Source organism: Sylvia atricapilla, chromosome 10, assembly GCF_009819655.1.
Source record: "Sylvia atricapilla isolate bSylAtr1 chromosome 10, bSylAtr1.pri, whole genome shotgun sequence".
Taxonomy (NCBI): domain Eukaryota; kingdom Metazoa; phylum Chordata; class Aves; order Passeriformes; family Sylviidae; genus Sylvia; species Sylvia atricapilla.
The window spans coordinates 9850652-9878471 of record NC_089149.1 but is presented as its reverse complement, the minus strand read 5'-3'; the positions used below and the strand labels follow the sequence as shown (position 1 = coordinate 9878471).

The window sequence follows — 27820 nt, the reverse complement described above, 5'->3', positions numbered from 1 at the left end:
AGCCTTCTCCTCCAATTTCAACAGAGCCTCACAGATGGGGTACCTGATAACACCCCCATCTTCTGTCCAGCTCTTCTGGCCCCCTTTCTGTTTGCTTTTCCTCCCAGCAGTCCCACGTCCGATGGTGCTGCATTGGGCCAGAAGGGAAGTGACCAAGCTGTGGGGCTCAGCGTGGTGAGGGCTTTGTGTCCTTCAAAGGGGACGAACAAACGGCCAGCGGTCCCAACACGGCTGGAGGGATCCTGCGGAAATACCACGGCCAACACTCCTAGGAGCTGCTTCCTGCCTGCTCCAGGGCTCTGGATGCAAAGAAGTATTTTCCTGCCGTAAGGTAACATCTGCATTCCCACTGGGTGTCCCAATGACATGCCACTGCTTTCTTAGAGCCCGCCCCAACCTCTGAATGAAAAGGAACCTTGTTTGAAAAACAGAGGGGCCTCTTTCTGCCACAGCTACCTAAAATAGCCACGTCACTGCTGATGTTTGCTTTTGGTAAATGACGAGGTTAACACACCCTCTGAGTGGGCTGTGAGCGTTTGCTTTGGTCAGGAGCTTTATTTTCATACTCGTCTGAGTTGCAAGAAGCTCACAGGTGAAAATGCTGAGGCTTTAAAAAGTCAGATAGACAAATATTTTCCCAGAGAGCCAGTAGAGACATGGTGTGTTTGTGGAAGGGATGTGCTGCTCCCCTGATGACCCTGAGCCTTCTCAGTTCCATGACCCCACCCAACAGCCCCGGCCACCCCATGGAGTCACCCACAACCACTTGAGACAGGCGTAGGAAATAGTCCCACCTGCTCAGGGAAAGCCTTCAGCCCTCGGTGGGATTTCTTCAGCTGTCTCTGAGAGATTCTGCCTCCCATTGCAGGTGGGAAAGCATCCCAAGTGCAGCTCAGTGGGCATCAAGAAAAACACCTTCCCTTCCTCTCACCTCTACCAGTGCCCGGTCCACAGCAGGGTACTGGGCAAGCACTCCCACCCGCTGCCTGCTCCCTCCTGCTTTGGCAGGCAAGGAGGCAAAGGGATGGGAGGGGATGGACATGCCTGGAGAGGTGTGGGCACACTCGTGTCGGGTACATGTGTGGGCAGGGGCAGACATGTGCATGTACACGTGTGTGTGCCTAAACTTGTGATGTACATGCGTGGGACACGTGGGTTTGTCCACCTGGCTGGCATCCACACCTGTGAGCACAGCACCCTGTGGGGTGCAGGGAGCCAAGGCAGAGGGTGGTGGGGGCCCAGCATCACCAGTTTTTGCTGATAGGCAAGCAATACTCAGCCCCGGACAAGCCTCTCTCTTGGGTGTACTTCTTCCCCAAGTCCCTGCTGTGGGATAAAACAAAGGCACAAGGCTTTCAGCCCCAGTTACCAATGAGGAAGAGAAGAGAGGACTGGAGCAGCACTAGGAGAGGTGCACATCACTCTGGGCCCATTTGTCATTTTTGTATCACTGAGTAATAAATAAAACTTTCAATTTTACATCTGCCAGGAAAGCTACTGGGACATGCTCAGGCAAAGAAAGGTGCTTTCTCCAGAGAGGAGTAATGACACCGAGCAAATTCTGCAATGGCACCAAGGTGATGAGGGAGCCACAGAGGGTGGCTGCACTGGCTCAGCAGCCCCCGGGGCAGTTCTCGTGGACATACTGAGCCAAGCAGGGCTAAAGGAGAGGTTGGTGCTGGAAACAGTCCCTGCTGACCATTCCTTTATAGACCACAAATGACTAAAAGTCAGGAGCTAAAACCAAATACAGCCCACTACTCACTGGAGGTGTGGGGAAGAGAGCAGGGGAAGTTGTTTTCGTTAGTTGGACAAGAGAGTTTTTCTAGCTGCAGGAAAGACGTTGACTCTCAGGCCACATCAAGACAAAAATACAAACTGATTTTTCTTTCCCCTAGGGTAAAACTAGCTTTTCCCACTGAGCCAAGACAGAGGGGGACAAGCAAAGTTTTTCCTCCTCATATCCCACCATGGAAATTTGCCCTTGAAGGGGACCTGGGGGACAGTGCCTGCCAGGGGCAGAAGACTGTTGCAGGGCAGACCAGCAGGCATGGGAAGGTCAGCAATTTTGGCTTGAGGCACAGGCTGCTTATCTCGTTACAAGAGCTAGGAATGTCAAGCACACACCTCCCCGGGCATGTGCCCTTGAGGCACTGATCTGCTTCTCCTGTCCCAGGGAAAACAATTCCATGGTCATATTATATCGGCCATGTCTGTTGCCTCCCCGTGCCTGGCAGTAGGGGCTGGCTGCAAACTGCAGCCCATGGGTTTCAGCTCAGCCCTGAGACCCCACAACAGCCCAAGAGAAAGGCATGAGCCTCCCAGAGCTGTGTCAAGCACCTCAGTGATGAAAGCATCCAATCCCTGTCTGCCAGAGACAAATTAAGGTACCTTGGTTTGAGCACCACATCTCACCCTCTGCTCCATAAATAAACCTACAAGGCACATGGCATTCCCTGGGTCCCCATGGCACACAGCACCTGGGGGCAGGTGTTGCAGTTGCCACCAGTGCAGAGAAGAGACAATTAGCAGGTAGTGAGAAAGCTCCTGCTCTCCCTGTTCAGCCCCCTTGTGCTAATTCCACCCCAATTAAAGCCCCTTCTTTGCTTTCAGATATTGCTATGAGAGATTAATCCACTCTAAAACAACGTATTTCCAGCAGGTCAACAAGACAAAGCCAACTCTCAGTCTGCAAAAGGCTCTGGCACCTGCCTGGGAGCATTTAATTACTCTGACAATGGCATCAAGAGAAGAAGGGCCCATGAGACCCCCTCAATCACAAATCCACAGAGGAGGCATCACTTTGCCCGCTGCTCCCACACGCCTGGGGCCAGCACCTGCAGGCTGCAGCCTCTTCCCAAGAGCAAAACTATCATCCAGCCCTCTTAGGGACACCTTTTTCCTCTCAGAGACTGCAGTGCTGTACAGGGTATTCTGCAGGCTTTTCCCTTTGTCCTTTGCACTGCTCTTACGCCAATAAATGCACATTATAAAAAAACAAAGCAGCGGACAGTTCTAATCTCTTAAGTCAACATGTGCCCTTATCACAGAGGGTGGTTCCCACTGAGCAGGCTCAGGGCTGTATTTTATCCAAAAGCAGCAGCGTGTGCACACGCTGCAGAGCAAATCAGAGACAAAATTTTCCCGGGCTTTCCCGGGCTTTCCAGGCCCTTTTGGGAGCACAGGAGTGAGCAGCCAGGGACTCTTGCAGGAACAGATCATACTAGAGAGGTACAGCAGGTACTGCAGGACCCAGCCAGGCAGATACATGTCCAGCATATGAAACAGATCACTCCCACACTCCCACCCTATCTCCATGTCCTTTCATGGCTCTGTCCAGGCATTGCATGGAGCTCTATCCAAAGCTGCTAAGTAACAGTAACTTTCCTTCTGGCCACATATGCTTCTTGAGCAAAACACCACAAGCTGTGGATGTATGTCTGGCTTTCTAAGATTCTAACCACCAAGTCTGGAAGGGAAAAACCCAAACAGGCCTCAGCTGTGGCAAATATTGATTTAAGAGAAGTGCTTGCAAAATTGCATGTGAAGCAGTTACGGCAGTGACCAGGAATGCCTGCCTGGACGTTCACTGAAGAAGGAGTAAGAGGAGCTGTGCGCTGCACTCCAGATACAGATCAGCAGGAGCCAGAACAAAGCGGACCAAGGTAACTCACGAGAGGCCCAGGTTTTCGAGGAAGAGACCCACATGACTGTGTCCCAGCTCCTGTGTTCTCTTCCCGCTGCTTTCCTTTCCCTTTCCAGTTCCCCTCACTCAAACCCTTGGCCCCTTGTGCTGGGGCCAGTCCACGGGTAGCCATCAAACACACGGGCTTTTTTCGGCACTGCAGAGTGCGACAGGCCTTTGATGTGTCCCAGGGCGGCCGCGCTGTGTCCCTCTGCTTTTCAAAGGCAGGTCCTTGGCCATTGTGTTCACATCCTGAGCTTGTTTGTACACTTGCTGGGGGGGCCCAGCCCCGCAGCCCCCCTGCCACAGCCGCAGCCACCCTGACCCCAGATAAAAGCCGCCAGGCTCACGGGGCAGAGCTGCTATCAGAGCAGGGGCAAACGGCACCGGCCGAGGTGCAGCTGCCAAGATAGGGACCTCAGCCAGGTCGACCCCGAAGAGGTGAAGGCTCCAGGTCAACAGCAGCCCCAGAGATTGGCACCGGCTGCGGCTGCTGCCATGGGACACTCGTGCTGTTGACAGGAGCGGTATCAGTGCCGTGCACGCCAAAGGATATCCTTGTGCTGCTGCTCTCCCCCTCAGCTGCATCTGGGGAGGGCCAGCATCTTGCCAAAAGAGGTAACTGCCATGCGGGAAGCAACTGCTGAAGTGTTGCTCTTTGATCATCGCCTCATGGCTCCGTGCCCTCTGGGCAGGCACAAAGCGGGATAACCGTCCACCCTCCTCCCTGTAGGTAAGGTAGGGTCATGCAAGGGGCATAGAGAGGTCCCCTGGACTCAGTGGTTGAAATCCCGTTGAAACCCAGTCTTTGTAAACAAGGAAGCCCCGTTAAAAGAGCTAGACTGTTTTAGTCCCACTGGCGCAGTGTCCAAGCATGAGCTTCTCTGCTGGGCCTCCATGCCAGCCCCTGACAAGCAGAGCAGAAGCACCACTGCATCCACAGCCCTCCTTGTGTGATGAGAGAGATGGGGAGATGTGCCTCCACATTGCAGGAAGGCAAAAGAAGTCCCAGAGGACTTTGAGGGGGTGGTCCATAGGATACCCCAGGTCAGCATCTTTACAGGAGCAAGAGCACACACTGTCCTGAGCCCCACATCTCTCCTCCAGGTGTTTGGTGCTCTGTCTTCTCTCCAGCTAACTGACAGGAATACCAGGCCAGCTGTGGAAAATGTGGAGAGCCAGGCCAGCCCCAGGTGCTTCCCCAGGAAGGATGCAAAGACAGGTGTTATTTTGAAGGGACAACAAAGCTGTGGCCAGCTGTCGGCTTTACCCACTGCATTTTCATTCTTTCAAGTGCCTCTTCTCTCACCTTCTCCACAGCCTCTTTGCTACAGGACAAGAGGCAGCAGATCCTCTCCCAGATGCCAGTGCCTGTCACAATCCCTCTCCTTCCTCAGCCTGCATGGCAGCACATGCCAGGACTGTGGCCAAGGAACAACAGCTCTCGAGCATGACTGTGTGTGCCCGGATTGCTGGGAGAGAACAGGATGGAATGACATCCTCCAAAGCAGCATGATGGCTTTTTCCTGAAACTTCACCCACTTTTTGTCAGGGCAATTGAGAAATGCTGCAGCAAAGGGAAGAACACATGGTCTTCTGGAGGATGGGGGTACTCATGGCGTTGTGAAATTCTTGGCTATTGCACTCTTGGCTTGGTGAGACAGGAGCAGAGAGGGCAGGCTCTCCTGGGAGCCATGTCTGCTAGCCCTAGCCTGGAAAGTTATGGTAGCAGAGGGTAGATTAGACTAGTAGGGTAGATTAGTAGACAGTAGATTAGTTGAGTATGATTCTCACACTGAAAAAAAACCTAGAGTTCTCAGCTTCCTGGGACCTATAATACCTAACTGCACCCATGAAGTGCAACCCATGAGGTGACCAGGGAACACAAACAGTGTATGTTCAAGCCTGCTCCCAGGAAGGCAGGAGCTGACACTGACACTCCTCTGAGTGGCTGGGATCCAGAGGAAGCAGTTGACATTCAGGGCAGAAGTTCAAAGTCTTTCTTTTGTCCCCAGACGCCTGTTGCCTCTCTGGCCCTGCACCCTGGGGTGCCTGGAGTGCCCCACAGCCCCTGTTCCATGGAGTGCACAGCCAATGGGAGCCCTATAACCACCTTCCACCCCACAGACCACTGCATGTCCCACAACCTCAGCCCAACAGCAGATTCAAATGAGCACCACACTCCAGAACTTGGTTCTAGTCTTTTCAATCCCCTCCAGTCTAAAGAGCTATGTTAGTTGCAGTATTTCTTGCCATAGAAGTATTCAAATCACCTCACAACATTGTTAATGATAAACTGTTGGAAAAGCAACTTTTCACAGAATATTCTGAGTTGGAAGAGACCAACAATGATCATCAAATCCAACCCTTAAGTGAATGGCCTATGCAGGGATCCAACTCACACCTTGGCATTACTAGAACCATGCTCTAAGCAGCTAACCTCAGAGCTGCATGTGTTTTTTAAAAAACAGAGGAAGGAACCCTGGCGCATCATGAGATATCGTACAAAAACATGTGGAGTCATTTGAGTCAAGTCAGAGGACTCACAAGTCCCCCAGGAGTTCAGAGGACAGAGGACATCTCCTAAAATAGCCAAGCCACAATGAAGAGGAACACCCTGTTGCCGGGAAGACAGATCAGAAGTCAGCAGTAACCAATCCTACATCCTCTTTCTTCTTCATCCATTTCCCAGTTTTTGCTCTCTGCTCCTTGGAAAGATTTTTGGTCGGGCTGGGCAGCCTGAGCACCCAGGCTCGGCATCACCAGCAGTACAGGCACCGCTGTGTGGACAGCAGGTGTCCCTGAGAGAGGTGGCACAGCCACCAAGCACCAACAGCCAGCCAACTCCCAGCTGCTTGCAAGATGCTCCACTGCTCACAAGTACACAACATTGACTTTGAAGAAACTTCATTTTAAGGTATTTCACTGCCAACACCAGCTGAGCTGCAAAAAAAAGTCTGAGTTTCTAGAATGTCAGTTTTCTTCTCTTTTTCCTGGCATGTGTAGAAAAGGGGAACTGAGCGCTCAGCACACGCACGTTGTGATTGGGAACGGAAAACACCTGCAGCAAGTCTCTGCCAGGGCAGGTCGGGGCTGGCACGGCATGGTGCAGCACCTCCCCTGCTATAGCCAGAAGGGAGGCACAGCCAGCCGAGGCCACGGGGAGGAATAAATCCGATTGCCGCCTTCCTTGCTTGCATTGCAGCATTGCTCCAGGGAACATCCAGAACCTGAGCTCTCCTGCAGGTGTCCCTCCTTTGGCAAGACCTTGGTGTGGAATCACTGCCCTGCGCCTGGCACAGCATGCACAGCTAAAGGAAGGCGAGGGCTTGGTGGGGGGAGCCCAAGAGGAACACAAACAGGGCAAAGCTGCGGCTGCTTTCCCCAGGTTACACCTTCCTGAGCAGCAGGCTGCATCCGGGCTGTTGTGGTGAGAAACGATCAGAGCATCTGGCCAGCAGGACTGATCTAAACTTTTTCTGAACCCTCTTACACCCTGGGCTTCTACCAGGGCACCAGCCAGTGCCACCTCCCACGGGTCAGTCACACACCAAGTGACAACAGTTTTCCCTTCCCATGACTGGCATCACCACAGCTGGTGAGGGATGAATCTGGAGAACAGAGAGCCTGGGCACTGGAGCCTGGCTCAGACCTCCTCTGGTAAACAGAACTGGCAGGTCCACCAGTACATCTGGCCTGAGAGATGCTTTACAGACTTGTCTCCAGACGTCCATGCCGAATTTCAGGTCTAGTTAATCCCCCTTTTATCAGCACAGGAATGTATTGCTTTTCACCCAGCATAATCCTCTTTGCAATCATGTGTTCTGCCAAACTACAAACTTTCTGCTCCCATCCTTTCCTGGGAGGGGATTTGAGGCAATAATCCGGCCTACTGATTTATTTTTCTAATGAACAAGGGACAAATGAGCACAGTACTGCAGAACAAATGCACTTTAGGGGCTGGAAGTCACACTTCCCATCATACAAATAAAATAGCAATCTGTGCAGCCCAACACAAAAGAAAGGCATCTTGGGTGTCTCTGCCCATTCAGATCTAAAAAAGGCACCCCTGAGTATGTCTGACTTTTCCTGGGAACCCGAGGATGCTGAGAGGTTCCCAAGCTACAGCAAGTCATGTGCCTGGTTTGCACCACCCAGGGAGGAAAATATTTTCACTGCCCTCATCCCTCGAAATGCTGAGAGGGTGGGAATGCTGGGTCTGTGACCCACTCCTACTGCGGTACAAGCCTTCCCACAAAGTGTTGTTAACCTCATCTCCCTGCCCCACTTTCAGCCCTTCCTGGGGAGAAGCTGGGACTTGGTGTGCACCCAGTGAGACACATGTCCCTTGGCAAGTGGCTCCTCCATCGCACCAAGGGCATCTAAAGGCAATTTATAAAGCATGCAGCTTTATTCTTTATAAAGGAAGTAGGTCTATTGAGGAGAGGAGCAGTCTCTTCCACCATGCCTACAGGACAGGATAGAGGAAATGGCCTTTAATTGAGATGGGAGATTCGGATTAGGTGTTAGAAAAATGCCTCTCACTGTTAGGGTGGTCAGGCACTGAAACAGGTTTCCTAGAGAGGTGTTGGAGTCATGATCTGTGGAAATGCTTAAAAGGTGCCTGGATCTGGTGCTGGGTCACACCAGTAGTGGTTAAAGTGGTAGGGCTGAGCTGATGGATGGACTGGATGATCCTAGCGGTCTCTTCCATCATTCTGTGCTTCCTTACGTTCCCCCTCCGCAGCAAGGCCAGGTAGGACCCACGGCAGCGACACTCCCTTGGGTGGACGATGCGAGCAGCAGAACGGTGATCAGCAGCACCCGAGACGCGCCTGCAGTTAAAGTCTGCGCGGCAGCGCCTTATATAGGAGATTAGGGAGAGATTGCGACACAGATGGGCGGTCCGATGGGCTGGGCCAAGGCTGGCCGCGAAAGGCGTCTCGTTCCCCGTAGAAGCGCTGCAGAGGTGTTCGGCGCGGGTGCGCGGCGGAAGGGTGAGCAGCGGCGGCGGGGCCGCGGCACGGGCGGGTGGGAATGCCGGGGAGCGGGGAGGGCCGGGCGGGCGGGAGGGAGAGGGAGGGAAGAATGGAGGCAGGGAAGGAGGGAAGGATGGAGGCGCGGCGGCGGCGGCAGGCGCCGGGGCCCTGGCGGCACACGCGTCCTCTCCGCATGCGGCACTGAATGACCTTGGATGGGAAGCGCAGCCCCGCCGCGGCCATGCGCGTCTGCGGTAGGGAGCACGGAGCAGACGTGCCATCGGCCGGCGGCGTATCGCCCGTGCTCCTTATCAGGCTGGCCCCAGCTGGGCCTAGTGGGGATAGCGCGTCCGCCCAGCCCCACGGGGCGGCTGCTCGCTCTGCTCTCTTTTCTTCTCTTTGCCTTATTTCTGAAAGATTGGGGCCTGGCCGGAGGGGCTCGGGGAGGCATCGCTCACCCGGCCAGCATCCTTACCAGGTGCGATGCCCACAGGCCCTTTGTGCTTTCTTCCCTTCGTCTTCCCGGCTTTCCTTTTAGCAGACCCTCCCGCGTGCTCAGTCCACTCGTGCCCTGGCGGGAGCCTGCGGTCTCAAGTTTTTTACTTGAGGAAAGGCTTCTCAGATCTGTCTGGGTTTCGTCTCCATGTGTTCTTGCCCTAAATAAAAGGTGAAACAAGCAACGGCCACTGTTAACCTTTGATCTCCAAATAAAACCTTGCAGAGCTCCCAGGTGTGGAGCTAATCCACGTGCACCTGAAGACCAGAGCCTCTTCTTAGAAGCGCTGCTGGAGGGCATACCCAGGTTGTGTGCTCCCAACCTTAACACCTGTCTAGTCACTCACTAAATTGCAAACCTTTTTCAAGAAGAAAAGGAGAAGTAAATCAGTTACAATTTAAGTTTCAGATATGTTTGCTCTTTACAGAGAACTTAGAATTTTAAAAGTCGCTGAAATTATTTTGGAGAGACGCTCTTAGCGGTTTCCAGAGACTTTTCAAAACAGAAATTGCCTTACACAACAAAGTTGTAGAGAGCATGGTCTTCTAGGAGGTATGTTCGTATTAGAAGTGTTTTGTCAGTGTTGGAGTTTGTGCTGCATTGCCTTATGGCCTTGTGCTGGATTCTTCCTGTCACTGAGACAGACCCCAGGAACTTTAGATATCTAGAGTCCATTGTCACAGTTGAGTACATGCCTCTCGCCAGCACTCCTTGAATGGAGATGTCCTCACCATTAATAGGACCCTTAGCTGAACTGAGCCATTGGAGACTGTATTCCTTGTTTATACACCTGTCACTATGCACAAATTTCAACAGAAAGAGCGGCTGCGTTCATTGGAGCTTATAATTGCCATGGAAACTTTTAGGTTGCATTCAAGGTTCGTATAGGTTCACTAATGTAGTGACTTACGTAGAAGTATGCGCAGAAAATCCATGGGCAAGCAGTGCACTAGTGGGAGTAATTGACCTCAGGTGATGTAGTGGCAGGGGAACAGCCTAACCTGACTTGTTACGTTCTGAACTTCTAGGGCTTTGGTGAAGTTGGTTTGCATTTGTCCAGAAGGCAATGGATCATGCCAGAGCAGCAATCTCTAACTTGGTAAGACACAGTACCCCAATGCTGATGGTCTCTTGGTGGGCTGATGATACTGCAGAAGGAAGGTTCAATAGCATCTGTGTATGAGATTGTATCATATTCTTTTTATATTTTTTATGTAGTTCGTTATCTATTTGAACATACATGGATTGTGGAATTGAGTATAGCTATCCTATGCAACAGATGGCTGTATTGATGGAACTGTATGAAAGATATTTGATGAGTTGTGAGCTTTATTTATTCAAAAAAATATCATTACTTATCAGTATTGGAGAAGATGATGAATCCAAAGCAGCGTGAGGTGCTGCTCTGTGAGTGGTGAGCCAAATGTCACTGGAAGTAGCTGACCATGATAAGGAAGTATCTATCTCAAGCAGTTCAGTGGTGGAGTTGTCACTAACTGCTATCGTGTTTTGGATCTCTGAGAACTGGTAAGAAAGGGGCTGGGCCTTGAACAAAGTTGTAGAAGGAAGTGCTGCTGAGGAAGCTGTTCAAATGCCTTCTGGGACAATCAACATGTGTTCCATTGTTATTGGGGGAATGGGAATTCAGCCACAAGTCCAGCTTTTGAAAGCAACCTGTGCTTGAAACAAATGTGCAGGAGGAGGTACTTCTGAACTTGTTCAACCAAGCCTGCCAGTCCTAGAGAGTTTGGATTGTGAAATGACCTGAGGCTAGGACTGCAAGTGTGGTGGTTTGGTCTCTGAACAAGAATGGAGGATATGTGGGGTTGGGGCATGTCCTCTGTTAGGACATGCCTCAAGTGTGAGGGAAGCCAAGCTGTGGAGCAGCTAGCAGGGAGAGTGTTAGAACAGACTGCAGTGTTGCCCTTTCTGAAATATGAGCAGCAGCCACACTTCATTGTGGGTAGGATAGTGTGGGTCAGAGTGAAACTGCAGGTCTGAAATGATATTGTTTTCTTTTGCCCAAGCAAGCAGATATCTGGTTTCTCACTTCTAGCTCTGACATGTAGTTTGAGAGTGAGCTGAGAACTGTGAAAGAGCTGCTGTGGTTGTGACAGGGCTTGGGTGCTTGGTACCAGCTGCTTCTCCAGTGCAGAGGAGAGAGCTGCTCCCAAAGCTATTCCTTTGGCCTTTTAGCCAGTCTCATGCTACTTCCCAGCACAACCACGGCTGCAGGCAATTTCAGCGTGTCTAATGGAAACTGAGTAGTTCAACCAGTGCCTGGCTATGCCTGGAATTGAGTTAATCTGAGCAGCTGCCTTGTGCATGGGCTGCTGTTCTGTGGGGGGCTGGGCTGTGCTTTGCATCTGTTTAGAAGAGCAGGCTCCAGACTGGAAGCTCTGCTTGGGCACTGGTCAAAACCTGACAAGCAGTGCTAGTTGTTGGTGGGTACAAGAGGTGTAGCCTCAGCTTTCATGTTAGCTGAGGTAGCATAATGCCCATGGGTCAACTCTCTTCAGCCTAGCTGCTTTGTAATACTACCATATGTGTAATAGTGTAATTTAAGGGTAGCCTTAAGGCAGTTTAATACAAAATTATCCAGGTGCTGGATGAGCGTATTTACATCAAAGTGGACGTAGCTCAAAGGCACAGCCATGGACAGTTGCTTTCGCCTTCCTCTGTCTTCATCAGAGTGTAAATTGTACACACTGAAGTACGATCTGTGCTCTGCTGATTAAGACCAGGAGTTTCTGCTTGAATCAGCCTCAGCCATGGGGTCACGTGGGAAATGCCAATGCCATTGGCTCTTTCTTATCTGTAACAGACTCCAGGCTAGATTGAGATCAGTGTGGCTCCAAATTTGTGCAGGGTAAATGGAACCTAAATAGACTCTGGAGACCCTGAGTGGGTCTGAGTGTTAACTGTGTTTAAAGCATCCAGCTTGACTACTAACAGAACAAATGCTTGCTGCACTGGAGCAGCTGCAGATGGACCAGCAGTGTTTGGGTTGGAGCACAGGTGCAGCTGGCTGCAAGGACTGTAAGCTGGCATAGCCAACTCTTCCATCACATGACTGACTGCCTTTCCACACAGTTTGGTGGGGAGCCAACATCATACACACGTTTCAGCATTGCCCGGCAAATGGACGGAGACAACAGCCACGTGGAGATGAAGCTGGCTGCTGATGAGGAGGAAGGAGGGGAAATTGGGAGACCAGAGCACCTCCATGCCAGCATGGCTCCTCCACGGAGGAATGGCAAGAACCTCTGCTTCTTAATCATAGCAGCTGTCCTCCTCCTTTTGATTGGTAAGGAAGGGTGGGAGGCAACTGCGTGAAGTCGACTCTAGTATTGAATGTGATGCAAGGTTGTTAAATTTGAATCTGTATTGTTTTGGGAGATAATTCAACAACTGGGATCCAGGCCACAGCCTCTTATCACTAAGTATGTCAAGCTCAGACTATCATAATCAATGATACATCATTGGCACAAAGAATTGTGGAGTTTGACAGCGTAACTGTGACTCAGCTAAAGGGAAAACTGGTCCATGTCAAAGTTTTGGTTTTCCCTCCATTAACTCCCAACACTTCTGTAGAGATGTGGGTCAACAGATGAGTCAAGCCTTTGGTACTTGTCTCTTAAGGTTTTAACAATGCCATTGGCTTAAAGTGAGCATTCTCCTTCCCAAGTGGTGCTGGAGGGACTCTGCCAAGCACAAGATCAGATTTACAGTGCCCCTTAAAACATGCCAGCTCAGGCAAAATGTCAGGCTGCATATTTCTGCCTGTCCTTGGGTAAGCCAGCTCATCAAAAATAGTGAGAGCATAGATGCATCTTAAGTCTGAAGCTGTGTGGTGGGGTTCAGTCATCTTTCTGCAGCACAAAGTAATACCTGTTCTGTCCACAGGGATTCTGATCGGCTACTTGAGTTACCGTGGACGAATGCAGAGGGTTAACAGGTGTCTGGATGGAAGTGGAAACTGTGAGATGACTCCTACTGCATCTTACTTCTCAGATGATGAAACGGAGGAAGAAGAGGTTCCAGGACCACGTATCTTATACTGGCCTGAACTCAGAAACATGTTGTCAGCTAAACTGTCAGCTACACGTCTTGAGAGCAACCTGAGGTAACAGTTCCAGAAAGTTTATCTAGAGCTTTGAGAGGGGCACAGTCTGTGAGCAGAACTTGAGCTCACCTGGAGAATAAGGGGGCCTTACAGGCGATGTAGGGTGGCGTGTTTTAAACTCGGGCTTAAATGGCTTTGCAGGCTGCAGTACAACCTGGTGCTGTAGCCTCAGCTATACGTATACCTGTCACCTACAGGCAAAGAGAAGGTAAGAGTTCTTTTGAAGCTGGCAAGCCTGAAGATCAGGACACTGCCAGCCACATTCATGACCAGTTCACCAGCTTCCGCCTGGATGATGTGTGGAATGATGAACACTACGTCAGGCTGCAGGATAAAGGCAGGTACGTTAATGAAGGAATGCACATCCCCTCCATATAGCATACCTGTACTCTGGAGCATATGTGTAATTTCTGCTTAAAATGATGTGAAGATTGTGGGCCAGTTACCACTCTCCAATGTCAACCTCAATCTAGCCAAGCAGTAACTGTTCCTACCTCTTCTCAGGCTTTCTAAATCCAGAGGGTCTGGTAGGAGCCCTCTGGATGTATTCTGGGGCAGCTGTTTCTTCCAAGTATGCTTAGGAAGTGGGGAGAAAACAAACTTGAGTGAAAATTCAGATGAAAGGCAGTTTCCCTGTGTCTAAAACTGCTAGCACAGGTGACTCTGTCTTGTCACCCAGACAGGGCTGCACACCTGGCAGTGGCTCCTCCAGCAGTTCAGGAGGGAGTCAACAGGCATTGTGTTGTCTGACAGCTCACACCTTCGTTTCTTACTTGCTCCTTTTTGTTAGGGGAAGTGAGTTTGCTTAGCTTCTCTTAGGAGGTGACTGAGAGATTTGGAAGCAGAGATTCTTTCTGCTACTTGTCCTAGATATCAACCTTCATTAATGTCTCTTACCAGCTCCAGAGATCTTTGCATGGAAGTAATGGGATGAGTCTGCCTGTTTCAGGCACCATTGAATTAATCAGAATTGTTAGAACACAGACTGAATACAGTCAATACTGACTCAGAATAGTGAGCTAGTTAAATTCCTGTTTGAAAGAGTATAATGCTGTTTCTCTATGTTTAACAGTAGCAAGAATCAAGTGTTCATTATAGAAGATAGTGAAGAAGAGTTGGAGAGTCGTGATGCGTACGTGGCATACAGCAAGAGCGGCACAGTTACTGTAAGTGACTCCAGGAGGATCCTGGAAACGTGTGTGAACACTTAAAAAAAAATAAATCCCTTTAAGATATGGGGTGTATAAAGCCCTCACCAGTTAAGAGAGCTGGGTGGGGTGGTCAGAGTGGGGAGAGGAATGGGCCCACATAGTATTCTTACTGCAGCAAGATGCAGGAGTAACTTTAAACTTCCCTGCTAGAATCCATACAGGAACCTTGGCAGAAGTGCTGCTCCAACAGGCATCTTGGACTGGATCAGTTTTCATTGCTGAGCTTCAGCTCTCTACTGTTAACAGGAGTCACTGTAACAGTGACTCCTGTTGTTTCAGGTATCTTACTGACTTCAGAGTGCTGCACTCATAACCAGTGTTTCTATTGTAGGGCAAACCTATCTATGTGAACTATGGACGGAAAGAAGATTTTCAGACAGTACGAAATATGCACGTTCCAATGAATGGATCCATAATCATCTTCAGAGCTGGAAAAATAACCCTTGCTGAGAAGGTAAGTAGTGTCTGCCCCAAAGCCTGGCTAGACTTGGCAATGGGAAGCTATGCTTCCTACTCTTTGAGGCACAGAGGTATGTCTTTCTTCACGTCTGTACAACTCACGTATGTAGGATTGTTCTGCAAGCCTGGTCTTGCTTGTTTGCACTAAGGCTCCACGTGCAGGTCTGGACACTGAGGCTGAGCAGAGCTTGCTACTGCTCATGGTGCCATTCTTCTTGGCCTTGGGCAGTTTGCTGGAACAACCAGGTCTCTGGAGTGGTGGGGCTGGGAGGCAGCCTGGGAGCAGAGCTGGCTAATATCACTAGATACAGCCATAAGGCTGCTAGAAACAGGACAGCCTTGCCTCCAGGACACCTCTTGCTGGTGTAGCCAGATACTTTCAAAGCTTGGCTGCAGTGTGTCACTTGGGCCCTTGCTGACTGTTCCCTTGGACCACGCGGCAGTGCTGGCACCCTGTGTCTAGCTGGTGGGCTTGCATGCTGCTGTAGAGTTCTCTTTTTAGAGAACGAAATAGCCAATCAGCCTAAAAGATCCAAGTGTTTCTTTATGCAAGCCTGTTCTATATCTGACCCAGAGCTGCAGTCAGATGGGTGGAAAAATAACCCTTTTTTTGGGTGCTCCTGGGGGGGCTGGGGCACAGGACCCTTTGCAGTTGCACTCAGCCTGTCTGCAGGCATCTCACACAGGCAGTGCTGGAAAGTGCTTCCAAAAAATGTGGTCACTGGTTTTTCAATCCCATTCCCACTTTCCAAACTGGCGTCCAGCCTTTCAAAAGTGTTTGTAGCAGAGACATACCAGAGCTGGGCTGCAGATGTGTTAAACAGGGACGTGGCTGGTCCACTCTGACTCCATTTTCCGTGTGAAGATGAGCCTCCCTCCGAGTGACTGCTTGTCTTGAGACTAACCTCATCTTGAGAAAACAGATGGAACATAATCAAAATTAAATAATACTAAATTTTAAGCTGCTCCAAGGAGTAAGTATGAGCTGAAAGAATCATAAACTGAGACACTGCAGTGTGTCCTAACTGCTCAAAAGGATGTTAGACACAGTTTGCCTGGAGTAAGGGCTCAGCTGCTAGGATTTAGCTGCCTTGTGTATCTGTCAGGTAGCTGTTAAATCTCTTGTGGAGTTGGGCACTGAGAAGCACAGTCCTTTACACCATTACTCCATGTTCTTGTCTGGACTCCCCTTACCTGCAGTGCAGATGTGCAGTTACTGTTTCTCTTTGCTGCAGGTTGCAAATGCCAGAAAGGAAGGAGCAGTTGGTGCCCTGATGTACCTGAGCTCCTCAAATAACAAGAAGGCAGATTCATGTGTCCCCTTTGGACATGTGAGTATATAACTGGTGCCCCTGTTTGTTCTTGAGAACCTCTCTGGCTGTGGGCTGCAGCCTGGGGCAGTCCTGCAGGCCTCTGGCTCAGCAGTGCCCTTGTGTAGATGAAAACTGCTGGACTCTGGTGAAACTTGAGGACTCCTCTTGCTTTTCACAGGCCCACCTTGGAACTGGAGACCCTTTCACCCCAGGCTTCCCTTCTTTCAACCACACCCAGTTCCCACCAGTGGAATCTTCTGGACTACCTCACATTCCTGTTCAAACTATCTCTAGAGAAGCAGCAACCAAACTGTTTGGGTAAGTGTTTCTCCTGCCTTGCAGGCTGAGGTGCTGTGGCCTCTTGAAGGAGTGAGGATGGTGTGAGGTGCTGTGAGACGGAGAGCTCTCTGCTGCTCTCTGCTGTGTGTGGCAGGGAGCATGTTCTGGATCTGGCTGGAGAAGAGTCACTTGTGTCCATGTTTCATGTCTTAAAGATTGAACTTAATCTGGTGTTGGATTCCTCTTGGCCTCTGCATTCTACCTCTCCCTGCATAATTAGTGGTACAGAACTGCAAACTCTCTCCTACGCAGGCCCTGAACAGGAGCAGTTGCAGGTGTGCTTTTTTCACACAAGAGCTAAACGAGTCAGAGCTGGATAATGAGTTCAAAGGCTCTTCCTTTTTCTCTCAGAAAAATGGATGGAGAAAAATGCCTTGAGGAGTGGACGTCTGGTATCATGGGATGTAAGGTGACAGTGAGCAGCAGCAGCAAGATGACAGTGAAACTGACTGTGAACAACGTTATGGTGGATAGGAAGATTGTGAACATCTTTGGTGTTATCAAGGGATTTGAAGAACCAGGTAATAGCAGCTGCATTGTGGCTCAGTCTTGAGAGGAACCCTTCCTCTTCTGTGGTCATTGGAATGTGACAGCTGCTCCCAGACAGATGCCAGTTCTTTCTCAGCAGAACCGAGGCCTTCCCCTGAGGATCAAAGAGAAATCTGAACCGTGCTGCCCGGGAAAGGCTAAATGAAAGCACTCAGTGTGCCAGATTCAGGGATCAGACTGCAGACTCTCTTCATAGAAGCTTGAAAGCTGCTCTTCTCATAAATGGTATTTGCAATCTGAGGCTTGCAGCTCAGGTCTTGATCTTGTCTCCTCTACAGATCGGTACGTTGTGCTCGGAGCCCAGAGAGACTCCTGGGGGCCAGGGGCAGCCAAGGCTGGTGTTGGCACTGCCATCTTGTTGGAACTTGCCCGTGTGATCTCGGACATGGTGAAAAATGGTAAATATGTGTGAACAAAGGACATGGTGAAAAATGGTAAATATGTGTGAACAAAAGCACGAGGGTGGGAGGTGACGCAGGTCTAGCTCTCTGTGTGTTAAGACTGGAGAGCCCAGTTGCAAAGCAGTCCTTTAAAAGGTGCAGGGAATCTGACAAAGCTTCCTGAGGAGCTATTAATTGTCCAGTACAACTTGCCTGCAGTGAGCATTCATTTCCAAGGGACTCCCTGCCTGTATCTGGTATGGCTCAAATGCAGGAGTGTCCTTGGACAACACAGGATGCAAACCTTAAACTTGAGCTGTCTGTTAGACCGCCAGGCCCAAAGTTGGAGAATTGTGAAGTGTTTGGAGCAGTGGTGCATGGTGGCAGGACTGCATGGTGGCATTTAGTGTGAGAACACTTGTCTCCAGGGTTCATTTTGGGCTCTGGCAGCTAAACAAAACAGAGTGGAAATGCAGACAGCATTGTTCTCCTGCACAGTTCTGCAGCATGTGGGGGCAGGGTACAGTGCAGTGTGCACATTTCTCTGCAGCAGCGCTGTCTGAGGAGTGGGCAATTCATCATCCCAGGCCCGCAGTGCTAATCTGCATCTCCATGGGGGAAGGGCAGACATCTCAGTCTCTCTCTCTCTTCACAGATGACTACAGGCCACGGCGCAGCATTATTTTTGCTAGCTGGAGTGCAGGAGAGTACGGAGCTGTGGGTGCTACCGAGTGGCTGGAGGTACTGGCTGTTTAATAGAGTTCTGCAGGATGGCTGTGCAGTTGTTCCTGTGCATTAACTATCCTGGTGTTGGACTGCTACTGCTGGTTATTAAAATACTTGTTTTGTTCTAGGGGTACTCCACCACGCTGCATGCTAAAGCCTTCACTTACATCAACTTGGATACTGCAGTCCTGGGTAACCTGCTGCTCTTTGAGTTTCTTGAAATTGGGTGGGACTAGAACAGCTTGAACAGACATCCCTTAATCCCTGTGAAGGGGAGCTGTGCCACCAGTGCCAGAGGTGGCTGGTGGGTGTTTGGCTGAAGACTGGCATGACTCCACTTATTCTCCTGCTGTCATTGAAGCTGGGAGGCTGATACCTAAGCCAAGAGGAGTCAGCTCTGCTAAATCCCAGTAGACTGTCCTGTGTCTGTTGGAGGTCCTTTAGCAACTGTAGCTGTGGCTCAGGGGTGGGCAGCTCTAGCAGTAGTGGTTGATTGTGCCAGTATGTCAAATATCCTTTCATTTTCTGCAGGCTCCAGACACGTGAGGATTTCTGCTAGCCCGTTGCTGTACTCATTGCTGGAGTCAACTATGAAGAGGGTGAGTTGAAGGGCCTTGGTTTGATCAAGGTGACTGTGGTTTTAAGGAGAAACTGAAGGCAGACAAGAGCTGTGCTGGGTCACTTTGCCCACTTGACACTCTCTGAGGAGAAAGACCCATTTAGGACAAAAACTTGGGATATCCTGAAGGGCCCTGTCTGAGATCAGCTGGGCTCTGGGAATTGCAGTTCACACATGCAGAATCTAAAATCAGCCAATGCCACAGTTCAGGGGGAGATGTGCCAGTGTGGAGAAAGGTCAGGGGAGTACACCTGACTCTGGCATGTGCTCAGCAGTGTAAGCTCCAGGATGGACCTGGATGCCCAAGCAGAGCTCAGAACAAGTGCAGTGACTGTCATCTCTGTGCAGGTGAAGGACCCCATGAAGGAACCAGGATACCTGTACAACAGAGTTGGCTCTGACTGGATAAAGAGAGTGTAAGTATTGTCATCCATCTCTTTGGGAAGCAGATCTCCATAATGGAGCAAACAATATGGTTTTTGCTGGAGTGCCATACTGCTGTCTGTGGTGGGCTCTACCTTCTGACCTGGAGTCAGGCAAGCATGAACAGTAGAGCATTGACTGTGCTGCCCCAAGCTGGCTGAGGCAGTCCTGACACCTTTCTGCAGGACAGGAACATCCTTGTACAACGTCCAGTGGCAGGAAATGGACAAGTAGGACCAGGGATTTGGTTGAGACTCCTTCAGTCTTGTCTAGAGTTCTGTTGGCTCAGAGCTTCCATTGTAGATCTTGTAGCTTTTCTCCTGGGTGCCCAAACCAGTTGGTAACTACTCAGTGCTTATCTTCTGCAGCGTTCCCCTTGATCTGGATAACGCAGCGTTCCCTTTTCTGGCCTACTCAGGAATCCCAGTGGTTTCCTTTGGTTTCTACGATGTAAGTAATGTGTTCTTGCCTGGTGTGCTCATTCCATGCACAGTGCTGTAAGGATATCTGCTTTCCAGGATGGCAGAGCAAAAGCTGCTATCCAAGCTCAATGTTCCTTGCAAGAGCCTTTCAGAGTGAGGAGGTGCAGCCTCTGGACCTGGTAGTCTGTGGCAGTACTTGCTTTCAAGGCTGCTCCAAGGCTGGCCTACAGTCTCTGTTCTAAAGTACTGAATACCTGCAGGTTTTTAGGGAGAAGGGTCACTTGCTTTTCTGGAGGCTCAGATGTCAATGAATCAGAAGCTAAAAGCAATAGAAGGATGTCAGGCTGTTGCTGCATCAGTGAAAGGCTGTTGTACAGCCTGCTGGTCAGCAAGCAGAGGGCATTGTGGAAGCAATATCATTGCCCAGAGCAAGTACATACCTCAAACTGTTCTGGTCTGCTGCCACAGCCTGGGGGTTAACACCAGCCCAACAGCCTGCCCTGTTACTGCAGGTGTGCAGCTGGGAGCCTTGGTGATTGCAGCTCCCTCTCTTAGGAATGCCTGGGGTTTCTTAGTGTCAGACTTGTTTCACAAAAACACTTGAGTTATCCTGACAGGAAGGGGCTGAAGGGTGCTGCATGCACATACCAGACCAGGTGGTCAGATTTGCCCACCTGCACTTCTGCAGTGAGGGAATTTTGGGAATTCTGAGGGAATAAACGTCTGTATGTCTTCAGGTCTAAATAACAAACTGCATCCTGCTGATCACTGTCAGGGATGACATACAAGAGCTCCATTCCCATCCCAGTGCTTTGGAGTTTTGCCACTTGAGTCTTTGCTCCTTAGCAGCACAGGGCGGTGGGATGTAGTGGAGGTAACAAGTAACCTGTGGTGGGGGATGAAAAAAGTCTAAATGGAAAGGCATTCTTTGCTAACTTCAATACTGTCTTTCCTGCAGGAAGATGATGAATATTCCTTTTTGGGCACTACTGAAGACACTTTGGCTAACCTGAAAGAGAAGACTGCCATGTTGTATCCTCTCATGCGTGCTGCTGCAGAAGTTGCAGGACAAATAGCTCTCAGGTTGACCCATGACCATGAGCTCTTCCTGGACTTTGACAGATACAGTGACGAATTGCTGTCATTCCAGGAGAAGATCTGGCACTTCGAACCCAATGTGAAGGTTAGAAGGACTCTGATTTCAACAAATCCCTGATGATCATGGGGCCATGTGCTAATAAGGTCCCATGCCAGTGGATACAGCAGGATGGACACCTTTCCCCTTTAGACGTTAAAGGGTAGCAAAGTATGACCAGAATCGATGTTACTTATGGAGCAGTGCAGGCAGAGTAGCTGTGGTAGACAGATATAACTGATCTGGATGTCATGAGCTCTTGAGGAAATAGAAGTGAACAGTTTCTTCTCTGGTGGTCATTCACGGTACAGTGCAGGTTTGCATCTCGTTTAAACCTCTGGTGAAAATCGACAAGAAACTGTGGGTAGGGAGTGACCTCAGAAGAGCTTGCCAGGAACTTGTAACTTGTTCTGTTACTTGGCTAAACTGCCAAAAAAAACACAACACTTTCTTTTGGTAAGAGTGCAGCAAAAGAAGAAAATCAGGTTTGCTAACAGCTCCTCCCTTGCAGGCACTGGGGCTGACCTTGAACTGGCTGTATTTTGCCCGTGGAGACTTCCAGCGAGCTGCAGATGCACTGAGAAGAGACATTGCAAACAGTGACAGGGAAAACAGGATTGTCCGCAGAGCCCTGAATGACAGGATGATGAAGGTGGGTATCTTCAACTGGTTTTTCCTCCTTCACAAAGGAAGAGAGTGCTGGCTGGGATGGGCATTTCCCTAAGGGACCATGGGCACTGTGCAGACTGGTGTCTCTTCCATTTGCCATAGTAGCAACATGATGGCTTGCTCACAAGAGAGGGTCTGGCCCTCGCAGAGCTGCTGTGGGAAAGGGCTGAGTGGGGATCAGAGGCTGGCAGCTTGTGTTGGGGCAGACGAGGAAAGGAAAATTTGGGAGAGTATAACCCTAAATTTTCACCTCTCCTCAGGTGGAATACGACTTCCTCTCCCCGTACCTCTCACCAAAAGATGCTCCCTTCCGCCACATCTTCTTCGGCAAAGGCAGCCACACCCTGAAGAGTCTGCTGGAGAACCTGGAGCAGCTGGAAGTCGACAAGACCAGCGTGGATGTGAATGAGCTGAAAGAGCAGCTGGCCCTGGCCACCTGGACCATTAAAGGGGCTGCCAATGCTTTAGTGGGTGATATCTGGAATACAGACAACGAAATCTAGACACAGCAAACACCTGGATTACCCATCTAAGGTACAGGAGAGCTGTGTGCTCTCATGGGGAGCACAGTGTCCTTCCTGGCCCCAGCCCCAGCAGAGGGCCTTGTTGTGTAGATCTAGTTCCACCTGTAGCAACACACACAAACTCCCTGTACCTCATATTAGGCATTGGCATGATTTTTAAATGGCAGCTTCTTGCCAGTACCTTAATATATTGTGAAACATAACCAAAACCCCCTGAAATCTAAGTGAAACCCACTCCCTAATATAGCATTACTTTCCTGTAGACATTCTGGCAACAAAACATTTTTGACCAAAGTTGAGCATAAAATTTAAATTTTCACCTTGACAAATTCACAGGAGGCAGTTTTAAAGCAGTACTAAGATTACCATGAAGTCTCTTCTGACCAGGCTCCCATCTAACCACAGTCCAAACCGGTCATGTACAGCTGCTTATGGGGCTTCCTGCCTCCAATGTACTTAAAAACTAAGAGCTCAGGTGCTTCCTGAACTGGTATCTTGAGTGGGGAGGAACCTCATCTATTCAGGCATTTAATTGTTGGCCACCTAAACCTAGTGACAAAACAGGGAATGGATTCCTCTGAACACTTGTAATGAGGATCCCTTCTCTGGCAGGAAGCTGCAGAGAGCTGCAGTTCAAAAATTAAACAATGTAGTAATAGCCCACAAGTGTTGGATTATTGGCAAGCTTTGAAGTGCCCAGCCTGCCTTTACTTAACAGCAGGGTCCCAGTGACATCTTGCAGGCATGCTTCTGCCAAGGCAGATATCAGTACCCACAGAAAATGCCCCCAAAGATTATCCAAAGTCCCTCTGATACCTTCAGCTGGCACCTCAGTGAGTCCTGCAGCATTGAGAAATGGCTTTAGACTGGCACTTCAGACCTTGCTGCTCAGGGGCCTTGTGTGAAATCAAGTCTCTTGCTGGCCAAACCCTGTTTGACTGATGTTGTTTTGCAGGTTGGCTCTTGTTTGGCACTGAGATATTTATTTCTTTATTTATTTATCAGTGACAGTGTTCACTATAAATGGTGTGTTTTTTTATAGAAGATAATTATCGGAAGCAGTGCCTTCCATAATTATGACAGTTATACTGTCGTTTTTGAATAAAGCAGCATCTGCTATTACAATCAAACATGATACTGGAACTTTGCATTTAAAATAATCAAAACAAGCCCCTCAAAAAGTTTTGGAAAACTAGCAATTAAGCTTTATGTGGCAGAAACACCCCTCTGGAAGAAACTGGCAAACCTGGATAGTGAGTCTCCAGGTTGCACTCTAAAATAATCCTTGAAATGCTGAAAACCTGGGTGGAAATTCCAATACTAGAAATTTGCCTTCCTTGCAGGGTCTGTGCCCCTCTGTGGGCTTCAGACTTCTTCCTGCTCCCCTTTGTGGATGCTGTGTGCTCTCACAGGGAGCACAGCTTCCTTCCTGGCCCTGGTCCCAGCAGAGGGCCTTGCTGTGTAGCCCTAGTTCCACCTGTGGCAACACACACAAAACTCCCTGTATTCAGATTAGGCATTGGCACAATTTTTAAATGGCAGCTTCCTGCAAACTTCCAGTACCTTATGTATCATGAAACCTAACTGACATTATCGGGGGCAGTGTCTCCCATAATGTGTAAAGAACAAGGTAGTTTTTTCCTACCACAGTGTTATATCGGAGGCAGTGACCTCCATATGTTGCACTATGGGTGTACGTAATTATCGGGGACAGTGTTTCCCATAATTGTTCTATGCTTATCACGCAATGTCATCTGCGAAGCTTGATGGTTAGTATCTAACATGGATTAATTTCCTGCAGTCCTATTTTTTCACTCTCCTGTGGTGATGCAGATACAAACTTCAGTCTGTTATGTACATCCTTACTCTTCCTTCTCCATAGGCTGAACTGTTTCAAATAGCTGTGCTGTCTTAAATTGGCTTCCTGCCTCCAGTCACGGGAGCCGTGCTTGAGTGTTTAGTGGAAAATAGGCTAGTTAGACTGTGTGCTCTGTGGTGTAGTAAACTTCCTTCAAATCAGTTACAAAGACCTGAGGAGTTAAAGGTGAATGTAGGGCTTGGGGCTGGCAGCTGTCTGGAGGGCTGTGGTCACTGCTCTGGATGGGTGCCTGTTACACTTTGAGAGGCTGGCCTGCTGTGGCACTGGAGGGTGCTGGTTTGTGTGCACTCGCCAGTTCTTGCTGGAAATTCCAATATTGCTCTCTTGGGTGTTGCATGGAGGGAAGAAAGTCAGTGGCAGCTTTCTAATGGTGCCACTCTGCTGTGTGACCTGAAGCTGAGCACTGCTGATGTGTAACACCTGCTAAACCATGCTGCCTGTTCCCAGCGACTGTTACCAGCCCTGTACTTTGCAGTTTGATCTGGCATTTAAACCTCACCTGCAGCTTAGTTTTAACCTAAATTCTAGAGTTTGATTTGGTATTTGACCCTAACCTGAGCTAGTGACCTGAGCCCCAGTAGTAATCCTTGAGGGAAGGAACACTGTTCAGCTGGAGCTCCACAAGGAGTGGGCAGAGACTGGCCCCAAGCCTAGTTACTGAGCTCAGTGCTCACTACGTTGGAGGGTTGGATTTTCATCTGTCCATAGAAACCTGATGCCCAGGCTTGTGCAACTTGTTGCTCTCCCTTAACTTTTCTTAACTCTTTAACTTCCTATAGCCCTGTGTTAGTGTTTCCTAGTGACATTTCTCTGGATGGCATCTAAGAGCTGCTGTCTGGGAGTCCTCACTGTGGGTGTTTGCATGCATCTTGATGTCAGACTTAATCTTGTGCTTTACAGCCAGCAGAGAGAGACAAAAGACAAGACTTGTCTCCTGGCTAGGCAGCACAACTGTGACTACTTGGATGTTGGGATGCCGTGCTCAGTGCTGGCATCTGACTGTTGTGGGGTGCTAAACTGTTTCTGGATTATCTGCTGTTTTCTGGAATAAAGTGTTTTTGAAGCTTGAACACTTAGTTTCTCTTCTGGAGTTCTGGATTATCTGCTGTCTGCTTTAATAAAGATTTTGAAGCTTGAACACTCACCTTCTCTTGTGACTTCTTGCAAAGCCATGATGCTGTTGTGGCACTGGGGCCATGAGTGAGCTTGGGCAGCTGGAGGGAGGCTGTTGTCTTGTTTCCATCAGCGCTGGTATGCAGCAGCTCCAGTACCACTTAGCTGATGTGCAGTAGCAAATCTGAACTTCACGGGGCTGCCGAGTCCTGCCTTACCACAGACAACTGGAATAAGGACTCTGGATTACAACTTTATGCAAGCCCCTGGACCTCCCTCTCCTTTCATGTCCTACTTCTGCCTCTCTGTCACAGCACTGACCCTGAAAAGCCTGCAGTGTACGGGTGAAGCGTGACAGAAGGATGAAATGTCAGGTTTCCCCGTGGCCCTGCAGGTCTCTGCTGTTGAGAAGGTGGCTGGACAGGCCTGTGGGTGGCTGTGTCCCAGACAGCCAGCACTTGCTCCTGCCTTGTCCCTGCCTCACATCATCCTGGACGTCCCGTGGGCCAAGGCAGAGATGCAAATGTGGATATTGCTTAGAGCTTGGGGCAGCTCTGGGAGGGCAGGAGATGCCTCCTCAGCCCCAGAGGCCTGTTCAGGTGAGACTGCGCGGGTTTGAGGGTCTGCATTTAAATATGTTCAGTTTCTCTCTCTTGTCCTCCCCCCTCCCTCATGCCGGTCTCGCCTTGTGCTTTATTAACACCACATCCCGCTAAGTCGCATAATTTGGATGAGTGGCAGGTTCTCCAGGATCCCAGCTCGCACTTTATGGGCTGTCCCGGCATAGCTCTGGTCCCTCCTCTTCCCCCGGGGATGATTTACTTGTTGGAAAGACGTCGTTTCCCGCAGCTCCTGCCCGCGCCTGGGAGGGTTCTCTTCCTGCGGTAACTGTGCGAAGTGTCCCGAGTGGCCGGGCCGGGGCCGTGGGAGCGCTGCTGCTGCGGCCGGGCAGGGTCAGCCCCGCCGGGGCAGAGGGAACGGAGAACAGCCCCTTCCAACTCACCTGGGAGCAGGGATTTTGGAGGCGCAGGGCAGCCCGCGTCCCCGGTGCAGCGGATCGGTGCGGGGCCTAGCGCTGCTCTGCGGTGAGTCCGCCTGTCCCCCGTCCTCATCCATCCGCTCGTCCGTCTGTCCGTCCGCACGCCCGCCGTTACGTAAGGAGGCGGGGCGGCGCCTTTAAGAGCGGGGCCGGGGGCGGGTCGGGGGCCGTCCGGGCTCCCGGCGGCGGCGGCAGGAGCGGGCGGGGGGGCAGGAGGGGAGGAAGGGGCGGCGGAGCCGGAGCTCCGGGGGTGCGGGGCCGGGGCGGGGCCCGCACCTCGTGCACCATCCGGGGGCAGGGGGCGAGCGGGCCGCCGGGGGTGCCGGAGGGCGGGGGCTTGAGCCCGGCGGTGCCGGAGGGCGGCGGGGTGGCCCCGGGGGTGCAGGAGCAGGGGGGCTTCACTCGCGGCGTGCAGGAGGCGGGGCTGGGGGCGCTGCCCCGCGGCCAGGAGCTGGTGGCTGGCGGCGGGGAACCGAGGGGCGGCGGGGGGGCGGGCCGGTGGCACTGGGTGCCGCTGGGCGAACGGACGAGTCTGCAGGAGTGGGGCGAGCGGCCCGGGCCCGTCATCGCCCTCGGCAGCCCCAAGCCGGGCGCGGAGCCGCGGCGGCCCCGGGAGCGGGGGGCGGCGCGGGCGCGGCGGCGGGCGCGGGGCGCGGAGGAGGCGGCGGCGGGCGGCAGCCCCGGGGCGCGGCGGGCGCGGGGCGCGGTGCGGGGGGTGCAGGAGCACGGCCCCAAGGTCCGGCAGGAGCAGGGCCTGGCCCGGCGGGCGCAGCAGGAGCGCGGCGGGGGGCGGCGGGACGCGGCGAGCCCCCCGGCCCGCGCCCGCTGGTGGGTGCGGCGGGGCCGGCAGGAGGAGGGAGAGGCCCGAGGCGGAGTGCAGGAGGAGGGCGAGCTCTACCCGGGGGAGCAGGAGCACCCCGGCGGCAACCCCGGCACGCGGACCCCGGCGCACCGCCCGAGCCGCAGGAGGTCCGCCCGGGTGTGAGGCCGCAGCCCGTGTCCGGTGCCCGCTGCCCCGGGGGCGATCCCAGCCGCGTTCTGGACCTCCCCGGCGTCGATCGTCGCACCCCGCCCGGGCAGGTGTGCGGGCTCGTCCCGCCTGGTATGCCGGCTGTCTGGAGTACCGCCGTGCCCGTCCTCGCCCTCCGGTGACGCTGCAGACCCGGCGCAGGATGCGGTGGCGGTGAGCGCGGAGGTAAGGAACGAGGCGCGACCCTATGGTTGGGGGTGCTGCGAGGGGCAGGGGGGTTCAGGGCTTGGCACCGTGTTGCTGCCCGGTTGACATCTGAGTGCTGGTGTGTTGGCACCGTGCCCGGCAGTACTGCGAGCTGCGGTGCTGCCCTCATGCCCAGGCGCACTGCGGGACTGCTCAGTCCCGGCCGGCAGCGTGCCCGACCTCCTGCTCCAGCTGCCAGGGCAGAGCAGGCAGCAGGGTCTGGTGTGAGTGGGTGCCTGGTGCCCTTGAACTCTCCTAAACCACAGCGGAAGCTGGGGGAAGGTTATTTTTTTTTTTTTTTTCCTGGAGAAAAGGCAGCTTTGCTCTTCCTCTTCCCTGGGCTCGTGGGAGCTGTGGCACTGAACAGAGGATCCTTGTCCTCCGGGGCCAGCCCTGCGCCTCGGGGTGTTGTACTGCGGCCGAAACCCCGAGCAGCAGTGAGGTGCAGGGAGCCTCTGACCACCGGCCCAGCAAGCAGTACCGTGGCTGTGTCCAGCTATGATGTGGCAATTTTTCTC

The 27820-nt window shown here is 51.5% G+C and overlaps 2 protein-coding genes across 7 annotated transcripts in view; both read left to right on the top strand.

Annotated features, from left to right (window-relative positions):
• Positions 1-183: 183 nt before the first annotated feature.
• TFRC (transferrin receptor) lies at positions 184-25072 on the top strand. 5 transcript variants are annotated; one of them, XM_066325934.1, is made up of 19 exons: positions 8596-8682; positions 10189-10259; positions 12254-12467; positions 13067-13286; positions 13484-13627; positions 14359-14452; positions 14829-14951; positions 16192-16287; positions 16448-16587; positions 16960-17129; positions 17436-17555; positions 18193-18278; positions 18392-18455; positions 18795-18862; positions 19231-19298; positions 19674-19755; positions 20686-20910; positions 21374-21514; positions 21792-25072. In XM_066325934.1, the coding sequence occupies exons 2-19, from the start codon at positions 10227-10229 to the stop codon at positions 22032-22034; spliced, it is 2331 nt and encodes a 776-aa protein (XP_066182031.1). In that variant the 5' UTR covers positions 8596-8682; positions 10189-10226; the 3' UTR covers positions 22035-25072. The 5 variants fall into 5 exon arrangements, with proteins under 5 accessions (XP_066182034.1, XP_066182033.1, XP_066182031.1 ...); XM_066325935.1 differs by lacking the exon at positions 8596-8682 and adding an exon at positions 9688-9712; XM_066325937.1 differs by lacking the exons at positions 8596-8682; positions 10189-10259 and adding an exon at positions 184-331.
• Positions 21931-27820, top strand: part of TNK2 (tyrosine kinase non receptor 2) — a 25576-nt gene continuing 19686 nt past the window's right edge. Inside the window, exon 1 of one of the 2 annotated variants that reach the window (XM_066325927.1) lies at positions 21931-22065. The gene's annotated coding sequence lies outside the window, so the exon portion shown is untranslated. Of the gene's footprint in view, positions 22066-26801; positions 27282-27820 lie in introns of those variants that run through there. The other variant, XM_066325928.1, reaches the window with a different exon arrangement.